The sequence below is a fragment of the Etheostoma spectabile genome, chromosome 23 (genome assembly GCF_008692095.1).
Source record: "Etheostoma spectabile isolate EspeVRDwgs_2016 chromosome 23, UIUC_Espe_1.0, whole genome shotgun sequence".
NCBI classification, from domain to species: domain Eukaryota; kingdom Metazoa; phylum Chordata; class Actinopteri; order Perciformes; family Percidae; genus Etheostoma; species Etheostoma spectabile.
In genome coordinates this window covers 13,341,597-13,356,394 of record NC_045755.1, presented here as the reverse complement: position 1 = coordinate 13,356,394, position 14,798 = coordinate 13,341,597, and the positions used below count along the sequence as shown (strand labels likewise).

Here is a 14,798-nt window from a genome sequence, read left to right as displayed (position 1 = left end):
TGTGTGTGTGTGTGTGAATCTATTTTTTTTTTTTAAACGGTTTTGACATAAAGCGCCTATATATACTATGAGCCCAGGGATTAAGGAAAAAGACAGACATTTCTGTCAGGGCATCTTTGTTAGTTTGTTTATCTGCAACCCACTTCACAATATGTCTGCATGTGTCAGGTTCCCATCTGAAATAGAAGAAGTTGAGCTTTGTCTGAGACACTCAAGGATTTTAACATGCTTTTCAGTCTTCTGTCACGGCTTCTAGTCCCTTAGTCATCTTACATAGAATATGTCACATTTTGCACACTTTTATCCAAAGAGACAGAAAAATGAATGTATGCATATTTATTTTGGGTGGCCACAATGAAAAACCTCAAATCCCTGTCATCAGAGTTTCATTCATCAATAGTTTTATATTAAAACACATTACCCATATGAGGATCAGTTTTTGCTAACACTTTAGCCATTCCAACAAGGTTATTATATGCATTTGGTTGTGTCTGTTTGCTTGTTGCAGTACACGTTATAGTGTATAAAGAGTAGTTACTTCATACATGTCAATTTGAATCAGCTGTAGGTTAAATGTGTTTTTTTGCATAAAATCTTTTCTGCTCCTAAACTCATCAGCGTAGGTGGACAGAGGAATTGTACCAGAAAAGGTGGGAGGAGAGAGAAAAGGACACAGAAGGGGGAGGAAGATTTCCACTCCCTTCTCCATTCAGTCTAAAGGTTAGGCCCAGTGAACTGTGGGCTTTGGATAACAAAAACATTTGGAAGCTTGCTGTTGTTTAAAGAAGATATGGCATTACGAGGTGGAGACACACACAGAGAAAAGAGGCTGTGTATTTCATTTAACTTTAATTAATACATAGTGCTTATTACTCTGGCTGTAAATTATAAACTTTATATATGAACAAATATGAACATATATACAGTATCACATAGTTTACATAATATGTTTTGCATTTGGAAATGTTTTTCACATATATTTTGTGTATTACTTCATATATTTACATATAATATAATGTATGATTTATGCATACACTACATATATGACACCTACAAACAAAATACAGTATAATGACTATGTGTGTGTATGAGTAGAATATTTCTTGCATGAATTCTGTAAGAAAAAGTGCAATCAGTATCTAAAGCAAACTGGACAAATATGAATTGTTCATGTATAGCACAATGTAGCCTATTTTAGTACATGCGTGATTTTAATATTTGTTTCATATGGAAAACACTATTTTTGCACAAATACAAGAACACAATGACATAAAGGCATTGACATAAATAGTCAATAATCAATAAAAAGTTATATCACTCACCCACTTGGAATGCCTTTTCACTGTGGGTTCATATGGGGGAAAAGTGCCTGAATAGCTATGTGACAAAGCACATATATAGTCTTCACCTAATAAAACATACAATTTATAATAGCCAGATGTGACTTAGTTTAGTTTGGGTTACTTTTATTCTGTCATAAAACAATACTATTGTTTTAAACCAGCATTTTGTACCAGAACTGTTCAACCAATAACCTTTGAATACAATGCTTATGTTTGGATGTTACCATGTAATGTTCAAATAAAGAAAACACTGCTATGTGGAGTTCAAGTCATTTCAAGTCTTCCTATACTCTCACAAAATATTATATTATGTTATAATTCTTGCTTCACCAGATGAAGTCTGACAATAAATTCTAGCTATAGGTGCTGCTAATGTGACTCAGAGGCGTGAGTCACAAGAGCAACGGCAAACCACAATAGTCAGGTTGTCATGGTCTGCACTGCTTAGGGCAGCACTGGCTGGCACCCACATCTTTTGTGACACTTCCCATCCTTTGGACTCCCTTTTTGTACTCCTCTTTCTTTCACAGTATTCCTTTGACTCTCTCCCCCTGTCCTACCCCCACTACACATTATGTGTCTGTGTGTTTGCTACTCAATTCACAGCTTTTTAACCTTTTTTTCTTTTCTTACATCAGTAAGAAAAGTAATGCATGTTTTTCCAGCTTGGACGCATGTGTGCATTGGTGGTTTTCACACCTTACTATTGTAAGTGAACAAAAATGTTTGACAGTTTGTGACTAGGATCTTTTCTGTGTCTCAATCTGACAATCCAACAAGTGCCTTCCAGCTTCACTCCCTTTACCATTTTCTAATTTATTTTACTCTCAAGTTTTTTAATGCATGAAGATGTTTTTTTGGAAGTAAAGCCATTCCCTAATCCAGGCTCTGCTTTAGGCCACACCTACTGAATATCGATTTTTAATGATAAAGCCAAAGTCAGACATTTCATCCACAAGCCAACTTGCTTTTTCAACTCAAATCAGAAGCACTCCTGTCACTCTAGTAAAGCTTGTTTTCAAGGGGAGACAGAGCAGCAACAGTCAGGATGTAAATACAACAGGCTGTGCTAACTAGATGAGGAATGTGTTCGTCAAGTGTCTGTGTGTCTCTGCCTGCCTGTCATTGCCTCTCTGTCTCACCAGGGCTTAGTGCTGGCAAACATAATGTCTTGCCCCTCCCCGCTCCCCCCACTTCCCCATATTGACACTAAAGGCTCAGCGACTAAAATGTGGCCCTTGCTAAGCATGCAAGCCGCAGTAAATTAGAAAGGGGGTAATTGGAAATCATTCTGGAGTGGAGCTGGAGGGCGAGCTGTGTAAAAAGGTAAAGAAGAGGCTATTTGCAGTGGCTAAGGAGAGTTAATTTCAATCAAAGCAATTTCTAAAACAAAGGTAAACCACTTGTCACTGCCTGACCAAAGGTCTTGGACCTGGTAAATAGGGCAAACAGAACAATGCAGTTTACCCTGTGTAAAACCCTCAGGTAAAACATGAATAACATATGTACATTACATTCCTATTCATGTACTCACACTGCTAAAACAACAAAAATTGCACCACTTTTCTAATGAAAGACCCAAGCATCTCACTCTCTCACACACACACACACACATACACACATACACACACACCTTAACGTCTAAAAATACCATCCGTTTCAAGCCTTCCAAGGTGGCTGTGTGGGGGACTCTGTGGGTTGCTTGGTGCAACAGAAATACCCTTTTAAAGGAGGAAATATGAAAGCGGGAACACAAAATAGCCTAGAGAGAGAGAGAGAGAGAGAGAGAGAGAGAGAGAGATACCCTGCAATGGCTTGTGTTGTCCCTCTATGGTTCCTTTGTGGCTGTGACTATTTTTGTTCACTTCAGCCTCCTGGGCAAATTATGGCAAAGCTGTTAGGACTGGACTGTATGAGCCAGACAAAGACTAACCTGGACTGCACAGAGACAATAATCAAACTACAGTAACCAACAGATTACAACAGATGTGATAGATTATGTAAGGAGAACAAATGACACCAAGCTAAGATTTTGAGAGGGCCTTGACAGTACAGTATGTATGCATAACTGAGGCTGTCGGTGTACTCTACATACAGTATGCATGTGTGTATTCTATGTATGACTATGAAGCATGCATCTATCTGCCAGTGCAGAGTCAGGAGGATTGAGATTGTAGAAGGTCATTGTTATTCTGTGGGCACCACCACAGAATAACAATAAGGGAGGAAGACACAGGAAACACCACGTAGTGAGTGAGTGTTAGCACAGACGTGAGGATGTGAAAGACACAGAGCCTACCATCAAAAACACGCAAGTCCAAACACACGCTAAACACATTGAATTAACTTACATTTCTTCATTGAAGAATACACCTAACCTAAACATTAACTGTTGAACCAACTTTTAACCCATGTATCATTTTACCGAAAATTACCGAACAAGTTCATAACATTGACATTCACATAGGTTAAGGAACTGCTTAGGAAGGGAAACTGCAATAGCCTACAACAATCTTGTTTGAAAAACAAACATTCAGCACATCCAAAGCTTCCTTATTTATAAATTGTGTATTTATAATCAACTAATTGCTCAATTGTTTGTATGTTAAATTTTTTTTAAAGAAATTAATTGCAATTTTTTGCTTTCAATGGCATCATGCAGCACCTCAAAAGCACTATCCCAAGTTCTGCATATTATCAATACTGTACCAGGAACCAATTAGGATACAATGATGGTAGTGACTGCATTGCTAGCTAAAGATACGGTGCTGTATCCTCTTTTAGTACACCGACATCCTCTTTTATTACACATGATGTCACCATGATGTTGCCAAGCAGTGCCAATAGCTGAAATATAACCCCCTGTAAAACCAAGTTGCTGTGTTGGTTTTTTTACACTTATTTCTTTGTATGAATTAAACAAACAATATATAATACATTAATTAGCGAGCTTCAGAGGTGCTAGTTTGCAGATTTTATAGCATTTGGACAGAGCCCGGCAAGCAGTTTCCACCAGTCTTTATGCTATGCTATGCTAAGCAGAGGCAGCTGCTGGTCTTTCAAAGAGGGGAAGCTTGTTTTCAGCCTAGATCATAAAAATTGTCCATTTATTTATAATAATATATAACATAATAATTACTATAATAATTACTTATAATATCCGTGAGATGGTTTCATCAAGAGGCATGGCCAGCAGTACATTTTCTTTGTCACAGCACTTTCAGTCAGCCAGCTAACATTGTCATACCTGGAGAGCTAAAAATACCTGTTACTTTGCCCTATCTTTTGCGCTAAATCAATCTTAGGTGTTAATAAATCAATGTTAGGTGTTGATCTTTCCTGCTGTTTAATTTTAAGTTTCTCCTCGTAAGGAATACTTTCAAAAGGCTTTGCCAAAATCAGCTCGACAATATTAGCATTGTCTGCCATTGTGTGCTGTTTGCTAGCTGGCTAGTTCACCCCTACAACACTAGCCTAGCATACTGTATGAATGAATGAATGAACAAACGATCTAACAAAACAATATTAAACTCAAATGAGGAAATGTGGGAATTAGGTTAACAAGGAAGAAACAACTATGTGGTGTATAATTGTTTCAAATGTAGGATGAAAATATGCTAGCAATTTTGCCAAGCAAATACAAAGAAATAGGTTGCAATAGTTCATCTTTTTAAAAACACTTAAAAAATCCACAATGGAACTGAGCTCATGGCTTCAGCGACCCTCCAATCAGCTGATTCTGAACAAACTCATCTTTAAGATGAACATATTCTAACACATTTTTAGTCAATAAAATGTTAACACAGTAGTTCATATTTGACCATTAACTTTTTGGCATCTAAGGGGAAGCTGAGCTTCCCTTGCAGTCTTAAAGAAATCACCTCTGAAGCTAAGCTTACTGGCCGCTGGCAATAGCTTCATATTTACCGTACAGATATGAAAGTGGTATCAATCTTCTTATATAACTCTCGCCAAGAATGCAAAGCATATTTGACAAAATGTCAAATATTCCTTTAAATATCATACCCTTTGGGGAATTTGTTACTTTGAATAGAGCCTGGTTAACATGTTTCTCAGATTCCTGTCTTTGAAGTTAAACAAATCCTTAAGCTAAAAGGGATGTCAGTCCTTAAACCTGCCAGCAGAAATCTTGGTTTGTTCAATGGCTTGGATCCTCCCTTTTCCACTGTTTAATAATTAAGGGCAGGGAGGCCATTTGATATATTTCAGCAAAGCATCTCTGATGAGTATAATACTTTGTCAGCTGAATATCTGCAGTGATGTCGTGGTCATTTTAAAGGTGAGTAAACTGTAAACCTTCAATCAGACGTCAATTTAATTAAGATTAAAAAAATGATTGCACATTTGATATGGTTAATTGTTATGCCAGACTACCGAGTAGCTGGGCACAGGCGCATTCAACCATCACTATGTCATTGTATCTATGACTGGATCTTAAGCTGCAGGAACCATAGTTGTTATTAAGCATCGAAATGGGAACAAATTCAGCTTTGACTTGAAATAATCCACAAGCTTGGTAAGAAAGGTGAGATTCAGTCAGTTCTCATTGGTGTAGGTGATACAGGATGTAGCTTGCAGCCTCAACTCTAGATTATTTAATTTGGGCATGTTGGCAAAGTGGTGCCTCTCCCATTTTACGTAAGACTTCTCAGACGAGCACACTCATTACTGATAAGGGCACCATGACATGGAGCCTGAGCCACAGTAACGTCACTGAGCAGACACACACATCTACAGACTTTCCCTATATCAAAGCATAGCCACAGTGAAAAAGGCAAAGGGATAGCACCACTAAGGGAGATTCTGACACGGATATAATACTGTGTTTAAGAGGAGGATAAGCCCAAAAAAACACTGGTATTAAGTGTGTCTTCTCCAGGCCTTTTATTAAGATTAAAGGATACAGAGAAAGAAGACATAAAACAGAGTGAAATTGTATAAAGATTTTAAGAAAATGTGAAAAAATGGAGGGCTGTGATGGAAAAAAAAAAATTGAAGAACATTGAGAAAAAGCATGAAGGTGAGTGCTTTTCCTTCTGGGGTGTCTCTTTTCACAACTCATATCGATGAGGATTAAGCACAGCCACTTCAGTTAAGGATCAGCCTCGATGACAATGACAGGCTTCCTGTTGCCTTTTAAATCCTTTTAAGAAACAGATTACGTCCACACACGGTTGACACATATGTTATGCATACACTGTCAACCTTTGGTATTTTAGGTAATTATAGGTAAGTAGATCCCGGGGGGGAGGGGCATCATCTGAAGCTGCTGGGACACCATCTTCTCTGGCAACACCAATGGACTACATCTTAGCAGGCATGTGACTTTATGCCATGAAATCATGTGGCTGCCTTGTGTATTAAGACCAGAGTTACTTCCTGTGCACACTAAACAAATGATGAAGGTGTTTGGATGAACACTGAAACATCTTGTATTTTATATTTTAAATCCAGTGTTTTTAAATTAAAGCTTTGTTGAAACAACAACATTATGCAAGGTCACACCAGCCTGCCCAGTCTCAGTCATACCCAACTAGCTCTTAAGTCTTGAAAAGAAAACATACTGTTCAGTTACCACACACACACTCGCATACACACACTGACCCACTCACATGCGTCAGCAAGTAAACCCCTACTGCCAAATTATGACAGTGAATGACACAGAAGCGAGGCACAGTATGTAGGGGGTAGATGACTCAACCAAGGTGTGTGTGTACTGTATGTCTCCTACAGCCATGCTCCACAAGGTACTGCTGTTTTAAGATTTAACTCATTTTATTCTAGTTCAATTGAATCCTTGAATGATTCATTTCTATTTAGTCCTGGATGAGTCAAAACATATATCCTTCTTTTAAAAATATGGAGCAACATCTTAAAAACAAAACTCTGACAGTTTTGGCTTTAAGACAACATGTATTGAATATTGCTGTCACTACTGTGAACACATGGCAGCCATCTTGTTTTGGAGTGCCACTGTAGCAGTGGGGCAGGGGGCAATTATCAATAATAATGTTGAACATTCATGTACTTCATAGAAACCAGTAGGCAATTTGTTCATAGCCAACAGCCCTATGACCAACTCTTTTACAATACCCCCCCACCCAACATCCAAGACGAAACTAAGATAAGGGGGGGAATGGGTAAAAAAAAAAAAAAAAAAAAGTCACAATTACACATCTGTTTGCTACTTCAGCACCACGGACAGCGCCATGGATTCACCAATACAAAGCACAGTAAAGGCATCATTACAGCCGCCGTTCCCGACCTGTCGCGCGACAATGTGATGTTAAAATTACATGGATCTTGATGTGTCACCAGGATTAAAAGTGCCCGACCAGAGTGTACCACTCTGTTTTTTTTCAGCGGCGCATGACAAAGCGGAAACAGGAACCATGGACGAGTTTAAGGGCAATTGGATGCCAGGACTCTCAGAGTGACTGCAAGTCTCTCTTGTAAACTTAGTGGGTTAAGATGAGTTCTTTTTGGTGAATGAAAGGCTTAAACCGATAAATTAAGTCATTGAAATGTTGTGCAGACATTCTGAAGTATTCAAAGTGCTTCTCTTCATCTATCATCCTCCTTTGTTTCACGAGAATATGAAACTCACCATATATTTATGTATGGTGTTATTTAAAGGATGAACATTCCACCTTATTTTTCTTTCTTTCTTTGCAAGCAGGCTCAAAAGCAGTTGTTCTTCCTCATCCATTGACTCCAATATCCTCTAACCATTGTTGACATTGACGTCAATGCTGCTGCCAGTTCTGTCATTGGTTACCTTGTTTACCAGTTGCGACACCTCTGTTTGGGAGAAGACTGCTACTGGTGAGTATAAATAGTTACGGCGCTCCCATGACGTCTTGCAACAGGTCGGGAATGGCGACTATACTGAATGCTTTAGGCTACTGATATTTCAGAGCCATGGTCAGGTCCATAGAAGCTAATTCACACACAACCAAACTGGCATGTCAAAATATTGATTAAGGATGACTGATTATTGTTATGTGCGAGATTTCAGGAGTTAGTGCTCCAAGCCAGGATATACCCGTTTCCCCCTCTTTCCAGTCTTTAAGCTAAGCTATCCAGTTGCTGGCTGTATCCTTATGTTTAACAAACAGCATGAGAGTGGTATTATGTAACATGTGAAATGATATTTTTGAAAGTTAAGACTGCACTGTACTGACAAAATGTGTCCATTCTAACAAGTTGTAGGTTTCACCTTCATATCTGAGTAATATTAATGGAAAGTAAAGGAAGTTAAATATCTCTTAGAAGCCAAGATTATTTTGCTAATCTTTCTTTTACAAAATAAAAGTTAATTTCCCATGAGAATTCAACATTTCCTGTGGAGTCCATTCTCAGCTCCGTCCCCCTTGCTGTTAGAGACAACTCTTCAGTGAACCAAAAATACACAGCAGATTACTAAAGACACACTTAAACCACCCGCTAACAAAGTAGTTAATAAGCGAAGCCATGATAAAGCTACTCGTTGACAAACACTAGATTGTGCCCTGACTCGCATGATCATGTCAAGAGGATATAATTAAATATAGTACTTAGGGCTTCACTTAATTAGGGCTTCAGTTAATTTAACCATGCATGGCTTATAATTTTCAATGAATGTATAGATTATGAGTGGCATACAGATACTAACTTAGATCCTTCATATGGAATATTAAGTGCATTGTAGCTGGCGTAAACATGTTTTGCCTCCATGCTGAGAAACCACTCAACCGAAAGGACTTTTTGGCCTCTATTACCACAATATACTGTTCCTACACCATAGAGTACCATCTGCTCTGTGGAACTCTACGCAGTGTTGTGATGTTGCATCTATGTGGGACAAAACACCACGTTAACACCAGCAAACCAGTTTCCACACCTCGAAAGATAAGCAGGCCAAAAAGTGTTTGATTTCCTCGTCATCATTAAGCAAGCGAAGACAATGAACACAAATGTGTACTGTACATTGTACTGTACACACATATGGTAAACTAATGTAAAACTAGTTCTATCCTTCTTTCAAGATGCTTTTCAAGATGCGAGTGGGGAAAAACGCACAGCTGAAAACTCCTGATGGTATCTTTACAGTGACCTATTTCAATGAAACATCTAGAGGATGTTTGCGTTCTATTTATATACGACAGATTGCATAAATTACGGGTAGATGCAGTGTGTTGAAAGCAAAGGAAGCTGTGGGGCTTAAAAAACTGTAGTTCTTACCTCTCCTAAATGGGGAGTAGGATTAAATCCACAAAGATTGCAAACTGTCTTTTTGCACTCGGTGCAGAAGCTGTAGTTGGGCGTGTCTGCTGAGCCAACGTTCAGCTCAACATTACAGAGAGGGCAGCTTTCCTTGATTGTTGAGGCCGGGGCAGGTCCAGGTTTGGCTTTTGACACCTTCACTTCCTCTTCTACAGAAATGGTTCTAGGGTGTTTCTTGGTTGGAGTGTCAGGAGCAGAGTCCAAATCAGGAGGAGACCCAGGAGGAGAGAAAGGGGAGTCTGGTGGTGAGCCCGGGCCAGAATCTACAGGAGAACCTGGTCCAGAGTCTAGGGGTGAACCAGGTGGAGAACCCGCTGCCTTCTCTTCCTCTCCAGAGACAAGATTAGAAGCTGAACTCAAGAGTGATGACCCAAAGCTGAACATTTGAGAAGCAGCAGCTGGAGGTTTTGCTGTTTCTGTCAACCCTCCAAAACCACCAAACAACTTCCCAGCCACTGACTCCTCCTGCTTTGGTGCGGCTTGTGGTTGAGGCTTCGACGATTCCATCAAACCGCCAAACCCACCAAACAGTTTCCCTGTAACGGACTCGGCAGCTTGTGAAGCAGCCGCAGGAGGTTTGGCTGTGTCTGTCAAGCTTCCTAGACTGATACCTCCAAATCCCCCAAAGAAGCTGGACTCCTGTTTGGCTTTAGATGGAGACTGCTGGGGGCTGGACTTCGGCTGAATGGGGCGGCCTGTCTTGGGGTCAATCTTGGGAGATCCTCCCAAGGAGGAGCCAGGGGAAAGCGGCCCGGGAGAGGTAGGACCTGGGGACTTTTGCCTCGGTGTGGTTGGCGGCGTTAACCCTTGGTCGGTGGTACTCTGCTGCTTCATCAGCAGCTTGCCAGGCTTGCCAGGTGCCTGTCTCTGGGGTGAGGGCGGGGCTGAGCCTTGTTTGGGCTTTGTCATTCCAGGGGGATCCATACCTCCCATCGCTCGCTGCATCTGGCAGTTCAGACATAGCCACTCTTTACCCTGTGCATGAAACAAAAGTTGCGTTAGATTTGACTGGAGCAAACGTATACACTGTTATGAACACAGACACCAACAGCGTTGTAATAACAGTATACACACAGGCAACCATAACCAATTAAACCTATAAAATAACAGACAAATTTAGAGACATGTCCACCAATTAGTGTATCAAATGATGTTGAATCCTGTTTTATAGGCAAATCACTTCTTATACCATGAGACAATTCAAATCTGGCAGGAGTAACATAAATACTAATCAACATAAAAATACATTCATATTAACATGTGTTTCTAACTAAATTAGAATAAAAACATGTTATTTCTACACAACTGTTTTAATTCAGCAATAACACAAAGCCTGTAAACCAAAGGAACATTTTTAACAGACTGTTGAAAGCAGAAAGGCATACGCTATTTATTTATCTATCAATACTATTTGTTCTTTCATCTATCATAGGTTGTGTAAATGTTAGACAACCATAACTAGTTGCCTTTCATTGTCTCTGTTTTGACCATACCGTATCAACACCTGCTCCCACAAAAGCCTGGTTACACCACAGTGCTCTTTGTTTAGTGTTCAGGGTATCTAGGTTTCCACTGTGTGCAAACCACAGTGTTTGAAGGGGCCAATGTTGACAATTTGATCACTATCTAAAAAAGAAAAATTGCAATAGCATACAATATAAACAGAGATGAGGTCAGTTCAACCGATCTAAAGAGTATTCGGTGTAGTATACTGTAAGGGCAAACAGTATTACATTTGTAGACGTTATTCTGAATTCAATCTGCATGATAATAAATCCTAAGAAGAGGCTCAAGCAGAAGGAGCTGGCCACTCTGCTGTGCTGTAATCAATGGCCACTAGTGTTTTCTGTCCATGCGTAACAGAGTGTCGTCACTGGCTGGCACAGCATCTTCCTGTGGCCATGACATGAGTCACCTTGATCAACATTCCCTGGGTCCATATGGTCCCTCTGCTCCTCAAATCATGTGCCATTCTTATGAGATCCAGTCCCTTTATCAGGCTCAGAGAACAGCAATATCACGCTAACAGCCTCATATTGGATATGATAACAGTTGGTCTTATATTTGAACCTACTTTTAAAATATTAGTTTTTTTCATTTGAAACATACCATATCTTCAATCATTTCCATTGTTTAATTATATATAACAATAATTATTGTTTAATAGTAATTTAATGATATTAAAGATGTTTATTAAACTCTTAACAACATTTGAGTCTCGGAGTAAATAAGCTTTAACAATTACATTTTTGCAGCGTAATGTGGATTTACCAAACTGAATAGACACTTTGATATGTCACAAACAGAACATTTTATAATTTGTGACTTTTCCCACTACATGCGATCAATTACATGGACTGTCTAGTGTATTATTAGACAAATGGCAGTATCCCTGGCAGTGGTTTGGTATTTTATTTGACCGTTGCATATTTATTATTTGGAAAACTGACAGTTTCATATGCAAAAATGCTTACATCAATGTAATTAATTAAAGGAACATATTAAAGAAACAAGAAAAGGTTTTAAAAAATAACATAATCACTGTCTTACCGCTGAGTCTGGGGGGCTGAATCCGCAGAGGCTGCAGACCTGGTTCTTACACTCAGTGCAGTTGTTGTAATTAGGGGGGTCCTTCGATCCAGTGTTTAAATGGGTGGTCTTACACAGTGGACAGAGTCCTGCTGCAGGTTTTCCAGCCCCCTGCTGACCAGGAGGCCCTGCGCTCTTAGCTGGCTCTACAGGATGAGCCCCAGGGCCTTGTGGCCCTTGCGGTTTGGGTCCAGGCTTCCCAGGTCCTTGCTGAGGGGCTCCACCTTTTTGCTGGGGAGGGCCACTCTGCATGGCACCTTGACCTGGGTTGGGGGCCTGTTGCCCTGGGGGTCCTTGGCCTGGTTGACCCTGACTTTGCCTGGGGGCCTGCCCAGGGGGTCCTTGGCCAGGAGGACCCTGGCCAGATTTTGGCCCCTGGCCTGGTGGCCCCTGTCCTTGCCTGGGGGCCTGCCCAGGGGGTCCTTGGCCAGGAGGACCCTGGCCAGATTTTGGGCCCTGGCCTGGTGGCCCTTGTCCTTGTTTGGGGGCCTGCCCAGGGGGTCCTTGGCCAGGAGGACCCTGGCCAGATTTTGGCCCCTGGCCTGGTGGCCCCTGTCCTTGTCTGGGGGCCTGCCCAGGGGGTCCTTGGCCAGGAGGACCCTGACCAGATTTTGGTCCCTGGCCTGGTGATCCCTGTCCTTGCTTGGGTCCCTGACCAGGGGGTCCTTGCCCTGGTTTTGGCCCCTGTCCAGGAGGGCCCTGACCCTGTTTCTGAGGTCCGCCCTGTTGTGGTCCCTTTGGACCTGGCCCTTGCTGAGGGCCCTTGCCTGGTGGCTTTCCTCCCTGCTTGGACTCATGTGTTTCAGATGCATCTCCCTCCTCCTCATCTCCAAATAGCCCAAACTTGGGGATGTTGACAGAATCCCCCATGGAGGATATGGAGGAGGAGACAGAGGAGGTCATAGATGACATGAAGCTGGAGCCAAACATGCTGGATGACTTGGTCTCTGGGTCTTTTGGCTCCTGCCGGAATCTGGATTCAAAAAGGCTGAGGGATGAGGGGCTCCGGCCCGGTGTGGGCTTGCCAGGTGGACCCTGGTTGAAGGCGTCTACAGTACGACTCTTACTGAGACCTGTAGGGCCCCTGGAGGCCCCTACCTGCTGGGAACGCTGATGGGTATCAGATTCTGATGGTCTGGAAAAGAGAAAAAGAGAAGGTTTTTGTTAGCACTGCTTTTTTGCTATTGTTGAGTTGTGTTTACTTTGGAAATGTGAGAACATTTAATAAGCCAAGTCCACACCAACTCTCAGCTGACCCAGTGCCAAAATACAAACAATAGATGAGAGTTTAAGACCAGATGGCTCTGAAATATACTTTAGCTCATTTACCTGACTTATCCCTTAATTTGTCACTGTAATTTGGGTTTTGTGTGACACTAAAATCACGAAGAACCTAAATAGCTTTCACATTAATTAATGCTACTACATTCTAATTAAAAGTATCGGTATTTGTAGTCTTTTCAATGCATTTACTATTTCCCATCTCAAACAGTATTGCTTATGACGTTTACCAACTCCCCTGTCTCTACTGTAGCTTTACTGTGCTAAATTAAGACCACAAAACTAGCTCTTTGTTAATCTCAGGCCCTTTCAACACATCAGTGGACAAAGAATGGGAAGCAGCCCTGGGGTGAAGCTGACAGGAAAGTGAATACCGCTGAATGACATGGAGTGTAGATCATTGAGATAAAAAGGGAAATGTTTGCCTCCGTGGGGGTAAGATGAGACATCTTTGTTAGCGCAGGCTGAGAGGCAACCTACACTACCAACACACACTGCGAAGCACAAGCGTGAAAGTCAACGGGATCCTTAGAGAAATCCATCAATGTAGGCTAATGTTTTGTTATTGTTTATTGTGTGATGATGTGTGCATGTAACATAGGCTGCTTTTTGACAGTCCCTGGTGCTTCTGCCATCATGTCTGACAAAAATTACATTACCGGGTAATAAAGTTTAATGTTGTAATGAATACAGCATTCGATTTTCTTTTTCACAATGAGCACTGAGTAATACATGACTTTGAATGGGAAGAGCCCAGCAAACATTGTAAGTAGTAGTGTTGCAATGCTGTTGGCCAATTCACTGCAGCGGACAGCAGCGGCATATTCCAGCACCATGGACAGAGACCAGACTCCGAGACCAGTGCCAAAATGAAATCCCACTTTAAAATCCAAGTCTGTGAGTGATGACATTAACGCTGCTGTTCTATGTATAGTCATATTTCTATTAATGCACCCCTCCCCCCTCCATCTCTAGCTCGGGTATAAATAAAAAATGATTCTTCCAATTGGAGCCATTTAGCAGCACCGCACATCATTTCATTAGATATCGAGGAATCTTTCACTATTATATGAGTTATATATCAATCGGAAGCGTTATGGAACTGGTAGCATATTGTTTTCATTGGCAGCTTACTACCTCCCCCTCCATAACACAGCTTATTTCCCACACAGCCGATTAAAATCCAATTTATGCGAGATTCAGAAGTAAAGAGTATAATTGGCAATATTTCAGCGGATACACGTCTGATAAAGGTAGGGGATTTGTTTAGCTGGTTGTTCAAACGTCGTTTAAATGGGG

At 41.0% G+C, this 14,798-nt stretch overlaps 1 protein-coding gene across 14 annotated transcripts in view; it reads right to left on the bottom strand.

The window, feature by feature from the left end:
* Nucleotides 1-14,798, bottom strand: part of pcloa (piccolo presynaptic cytomatrix protein a) — a 71,302-nt gene that overhangs the window by 49,884 nt on the left and 6,620 nt on the right. For 12 of the 14 annotated variants that reach the window (XR_004327632.1, XM_032504640.1, XM_032504641.1 and 9 more), the window contains exons 2-4: nt 12,824-13,353; nt 12,180-12,640; nt 9,588-10,604 (exon numbers count right to left, since the gene is read on the bottom strand). Coding sequence is in view for 13 of the 14 variants with exons in the window: in XM_032504641.1 (XP_032360532.1) it covers nt 9,588-10,604; nt 12,180-12,640; nt 12,824-13,353 (2,008 nt within the window). In the remaining variant the exon portion in view is untranslated. Of the gene's footprint in view, nt 1-9,587; nt 10,605-12,179; nt 12,641-12,679; nt 13,354-14,798 lie in introns of those variants that run through there. The other 2 variants (XM_032504649.1, XM_032504647.1) reach the window with 2 other exon arrangements.